This window comes from Gekko japonicus, unplaced genomic scaffold (genome assembly GCF_001447785.1).
Source record: "Gekko japonicus isolate JY-2015 unplaced genomic scaffold, Gekko_japonicus_V1.1 scaffold2826, whole genome shotgun sequence".
Taxonomy (NCBI): domain Eukaryota; kingdom Metazoa; phylum Chordata; class Lepidosauria; order Squamata; family Gekkonidae; genus Gekko; species Gekko japonicus.
Window position 1 is genome coordinate 11,059 of NW_015172095.1, and position 6,073 is coordinate 17,131.

At 44.8% G+C, this 6,073-nt stretch overlaps 1 protein-coding gene across 1 annotated transcript in view; it reads left to right on the forward strand.

Annotated features, from left to right (window-relative positions):
• Positions 1-6,073, forward strand: part of LOC107118568 (cationic amino acid transporter 2-like) — a gene marked incomplete at its 5' end in the record, with an annotated part of 20,821 nt that overhangs the window by 7,890 nt on the left and 6,858 nt on the right. The window contains 4 exons of the mRNA XM_015420932.1: positions 813-839; positions 2,819-3,072; positions 3,634-3,856; positions 4,638-4,774. Coding sequence (XP_015276418.1) covers positions 813-839; positions 2,819-3,072; positions 3,634-3,856; positions 4,638-4,774 — 641 coding nt within the window. The remainder of the gene's footprint in view (positions 1-812; positions 840-2,818; positions 3,073-3,633; positions 3,857-4,637; positions 4,775-6,073) is intronic.

Below are 6,073 nucleotides of genomic sequence, written 5' to 3' on the forward strand. Positions count from 1 at the left end.
GCAATGTATAATTCTGATTTACTGTTGCACTAAAAGCAGTGAAAAATGCATATATTTTGTAGGAAAAATTGGTTCAAGATACCCAGAAAATAGTGTGAAGATGAAAAATCATATATTAAATTCATACATATATGATGTGAAATTACAGTAGATATGATTTCATACTTCCTATTCTCTTGAATGAGAGCAAGTTCCAGGGACAGCTTCTTATACACTTGTTTCCATCCTGAGAAGATAGTACTGGAGATTATAGCAACTTTTGTGATAAAATGTCTATTTACAAAAATACAGGTTGAGCAGATGGAAAGCAATTATGCTTGCTGCTAGTACTTGGTCCTAAGCAGCATGAATTAACTCTGAGCACTTTGAAGACCTTGACCATCTACATGCCTGACAGACTACTTGAAGTGTAGTGGGTTAGACGCGTAAAGAAAGCATGGAGGCTGATGTAGTGATCAGCATGGCTTTACTGGTACACAACAAGACTAAAGACTAACGGCCGGCAGGCCAACTATATACACAGTCCAGGGGCTTCCCCTGGTCCCATTGGTGGGTTTGGATCTCCCGCCAAGGTCCCATTGGTTCCCCCCAGTGGAGGGACTAGAATCCTAGTCCCATTGTTGTGCCGGACTGAAGCTCAGGAGTGTGCGCTGACCTCCGGTGGCGGTCAGCGGACACAACAAACCCTTAATTAAAAGCCTGGGTAAAAAGTTATGTTTTAGTCTGGTGCCTAAAGGAAAGTAGGCATCAGGTGAGCCTTATGGAGGACCCCATAAGCATAAATGTCACAGGGCCAAGTAGCAGTCCACCAGCACTATCTTTGGAAACTGTTTGATCAAGTAAGGGCAGAATCACCGAAGCACAGTGCCCTCTACTTACAGCCCAGCCAGCCAGCCAGTTTGGTGTAGTAGTTAAGTGCATGGACTCTAATTTGGGAGAACTGGGTTTGATTCCCCACTCCTCCACTTGCAGCTGCTGGATGACCTTGTGCAAGCTATAGTTCTGTCAGAGCTGTTCTTTCAAGGACAGTTCTCTCAGAGCTCTCTCAGTCCCACCTACCTCACAGGGTGTCTGTTGTGGGGAGGGGAAGGGAAAGGAGTTTGTAAGCTGCTCTGAGAAGGAAGTGAAGGCAGGGTATAAATCCAATATATTCTTCTTCTTTTCAGAATGATACCATGGTGTGATGGTATCAATGCCTTGGAAAGGTCCAGGAGAATCAACAGGGACTTATTCCCCTGTCCCTCTCCTGCCTCCATTTTATCCTGACAACAACGAAGGGAGTTTAGGCAAAGAGTGTGTAACTGGTCCAAGGTCACCCAGCAAGTTTCCATGGCAGACTAGGGTTTCAGACCTGGGTCTCCCAGATTCTAGTCTGACACCATAACCACTACACAACACTAGGTCTCACAGTGCTTTGAAATCAAGCTGTAGGGAGCAAAGTCCATTAGTACCATGTCCCTAGTCACTGGCTGTAAGAAAGAATCCCCAAGTAAGTGCATGTTTTCAGTATTCCCACTGTTTGTTAACATGGGGCTTCGAGGAACCTCAGCACAGAACGTCCTAGAATTTATTTTATTGATAACATTTGTATGTCACCCTTTCCCGAAAGGGCTGAGGACACTTAAGTTGATCCCCACAATAACCATGTAAGGAGGTTTGACTAAAGTGACAGTGATTTGCCTGAGGCCACCCAGGCTGCAGTCAGACATGCCATTTGGTGCGGCTGGGAAGCGCTCCTGTTCCTTCCATTGGTATTTGGCAAGGAGCTGCTTGATGACACATCCCAGTATAATCCATTTTGCTGCAGGTGCAGCCGGTCATTGCGCGATCAGATGGCACATTTGGGCGAGTGGGGTTTTTTTTTTGCCTTTTTGTGCACATGCACATAAATGAGGAATCGAACACCACACAAAGAGTGGACTGATTATGCTGTTATATGCATCTTGCTAAGGAGGAAAAAATGGCGCTGAGTCAGGATGGACTGAGCAGTCCATCCCGATAGCCAGAGTGCGCACTTGAGTGATCAGACTAGGGGAAATCTGTCTGTGGACCATCAGCAAGTGTTAGGACTGGACTTTCCCCAGTGTCTTTAACTCCGTTTCTGTGGTGGGGCAGCATAGGTTGCCAACAACTGCGGGACCTTTCCCAGATGTTGCCGTCTGATCGTGTACTTTAGATCCATTAGGCATTTGCAGCTAAGTCAGAAATAAAAGCATGTGTGACTGCAGCCCCAATGAACTTTGTGGCTGGACAGGAATTTGAATGCAGCTCTCCTCAGTCCTAGTCATTACACGACACCATGCTGGCCCTAAAAGAAATAAGATTTGCTTTTTTTTTGTTTAGAACCTGTGCCCCAAATGGTTTACAGCATATCAGAAGGTCAACTCATGAAATAAAAAATGAACCCAATAATCAGCCCTCATAATAACATGAATCCACTCCACCCCCCAAAACTAACTAGAAAATAAACCATATAGAACCAACAGAAAACAGGTAGTAATCTAAAACAATGTCAACCATAGTGCTGTAAAACTGGAACTGTAAAAAAGGGAGCAAATAATGAAAAACTTGATGAAATTATAAACTGTCTAGTGTTGAAAAATATTCAGTGTTGGTGCCAGGCACAGGGGGCTACCACTGAAAAGGCTTTCCCTCATGACTACCCACTTTAGTTGTGAAGGCAAGGGAACATGAAGCAAGACCTGAAGTGACAAACATAGCGTCTGGGCAGAAGTATATAGGAGCAGGTGATCCTTCAAATACCTTGGTCCAAGGCTAAATAGGGGATGAGGGGCCAGAACCACCATCTTACAATGAGCCCAGAAATAAAGTCAGTGATGATCTTAAAACTCTCATTCATTATGCTGTCAATAGCATTTTCCCTATGCTCAGATCCCTCTCACAAAGACCTCTTTGATCCTCCCTTTCTTCACAGCAACCAATCTGTGACTGGCAACCGAACCTGGCATTATGGGGCTGGAGGGTTCATGCCCTATTACTTCAGCGGGACCCTAGCTGGAGCTGCTACCTGTTTCTATGCTTTTGTTGGATTTGATTGCATTGCTACTACAGGTAGGCAAGGGAAGAGTTGCACACTAATATCCCCAACTATCAGCTAGGAAAACCAAGACAGAAAGATCACCTTGCAGGAAAAGTCAGTCATTTTTAATGTTGCCGTTATGCTCTACCAGTTGTACTGAAAAGAGGAGCAGACAGTGCTCTACAGTGTTGTTGTGAGAATAACAAGTTCTCGCAGCAGAAACCCATAGCTGCTCCATTTAGAGTACTTAAAGCCCCACATCGTCACACAATTGCTAGAACCCCAGAACAAGAACAATCTGATCATAAGCAGCCAACTGGTCATTTCAGAAGGGTATGTCCACTCAGTCATGACCTGGATGGCTCAGGCTAGCTTGATCTCATCAGATCTAAACATGGCTGGTCTGGCCAGGTGAGTACTTGGATGGGATGGGAGACCACCAAGGAAGTCCAGCGTTACTGTGCATAGGCAGGCAATGGCCAACCACCTTCGAATGTCTCTTGCCTTGAAAATCCTATCGTGTCACCATAAGTTGGTTGTAGCTTGGGGGCACTTTACACACACACATGACTACTCATGTCTTTGTCTCCCAGGGGAAGAAGTGAAGAACCCCCGCAAATCCATTCCCATGGGTATTGTCCTATCCTTGCTCATCTGCTTCCTGGCCTACTTTGGAGTTTCTGCTGCCTTGACATTGATGATGCCATACCACCTCCTTGACACCATGAGTCCTCTGCCAGTGGCTTTTGAGTACATCGGGTGGAACATGGCCAAATATGCTGTAGCTGCAGGGTCACTGTGTGCTCTGACCACAAGGTAAGTGTAGCTTTGTAGAAAGATAAACACAGCCCTCCCCAGATGGTTCTCTCTCCTACTGGTTTTTAAAGACATGCAGAAGAAGAAGAGGAGAGATTGGATTTATACCCCGCCAACTACCCAAAGGAGTCTCAGAGTAGCTTACAAACTCCTTTCCCTCCCCCTCCCCACAACAAACATCCTGTGAGGTAGGTGGGGCTGAGAGAGCTCTGACAGAAACTGCTGTTTTTCAAGAACAGCTGTGCCAGAACTATGGCTTGCCCAAGGTAATCCAGCCAGGTGCAAGTGGAGGAGTGGGGAATCAAACCCGGTTCTCCCAGTTTAGAGTCTGTGCACTTAACCACTACACCAGACTGCAGCCTCTGAACATACAGGTCCCGTTCAGTTTTCATAGCTCATAGCTACTGATAGAATTTCCCTCTGTGAATTTGTCTGATTCCTTTTTGAAATCATCTAAGCCAGCAGCCAATGCAATTGTTACATCTTTGGCCAACACATTCAATCCCAATGAAATTGCAGTTTGTGAAGACGTAATTTCTTTTTGTCCTTCCTGAATGAATTGTCAGTCTGTTTTATTTAGTCTGAATTTATTGCCAGGGTAGTCCTGAGTTCTAGAATGACGAGTAGATAATTTATTCCCCTTCTGTCTCCACCCATTCACAATTTTATAAATCTGTACTGTATTCCTCCTACTACAACAAGCTGAAAAAGAGACAGGATAAAGAGAGGGAAGAAAGGCCTGTAATTGAGTGTATTCTTTCTTTCTCTTTATTCCCCATAGCCTGTTGGGATCCATGTTCCCAATGCCCCGAATTTTGTTTGCCATGGCCAGGGATGGACTCCTCTTCCAACCTCTGGCCAAACTGAGCAGCCGACAGAGCCCAGTGATTGCAACCATGGTGTCTGGAGCTGTTGCAGGTTAGAATGTGTCAAGAGATATGCCAGCAATCAGTGGGCTAATATTTTTATGGTAGATCTAAAGTAGGGTCTGTTTTATTAAATATGGAATCTCTCCCACCATTTCTCAGTATAGTGTGGGTACAGTAGATTAACCATGATCACTGCTAGAAGAAAAAGTCCATTCCTGATCTATCACACACACATAAAGATGTTCAAGTCTCACTGACTCATAGAGATACAGGATTTGGGTGGGGATATCTAACCTGAAAGTGGGACATTTCATCATTCTTTCCAAGCATAGATGCCCCAGATGGTTAAGCTGTGGTTTGACTAGCTATGAAGCTGAACATTTATCAACTATACACTAGTTTATATCCTCCAGAATACTTCTGGGGGTGAATGACATATGCTTATACAGCACAACTTTCTCACCTCCTGCAGTAGCATGAAATGCCCCCAAAGTCTTGTTCCTTGAGGACAGGGAACTGGCCATGTGAACAAGATTGCTGGGGGTATTAGAGATGGGAGAAAGAAAGTGAGGAAGGGAGGAGGTGAGAAAGCGCATATCATTCTGCCCGCAGAAATAGTCTGAGATAGCTAGAAAAAATAACTAGAAAAGTCAGAATAATAGATATCTGAACATAGTTTTAATTTCTGCACCAATAATTTTATTGAATGCTGTAGGTGTAATCCTGCTGATATTCTTATCAGTATTGGGGGGGGGGGAGCATTACAGTCTGCCAAGGCATTTTGGTCTGCTTTTTGGAGACAGTGTCTAAAGATCACTATGTGTAAAGCAGCCAGTCTCCTTTGCTTTAATGCAACCTGAAGAATTCTTGTAGGCACTCAGAAGGGACCCATCATGGATTCTAATAATCATACCTTGTAATTTGTGTTAGCTTTCCCCCTAGAATAAATATAACCATAGGAGGGTGGATTGTTGTGGTGCACCAAATTGGGATCTGGGCACATGGTGGATCATTCAAACATGTTTCTGGGGAGGGGGAAGTTGGGCTCTACTGGTAGTAGGAGCTCCTTTGCATATTAGGCCACACACCCCTAGTGTAGCCAATCCTCCAAGAGCTTACAGAGCTCTTCTTACTGGGGCTGCTGTAAGCTCTTGGAGGATTGGCTACACTAGGGGGGTGTGGCCTAATATGCAAAGGAGCTCCTGCTACCAGTAGAGCCCATATCACAAACTCCAAAAGAGATAGTGCAAATTGTCCCTCACTGATGGGAGGTTCTCTTACCTGATGCTCTCCTTGACAGGAGGGGATCTGGATCCTGCAGGCTATGACAAACTAACCTCTCAAGTGT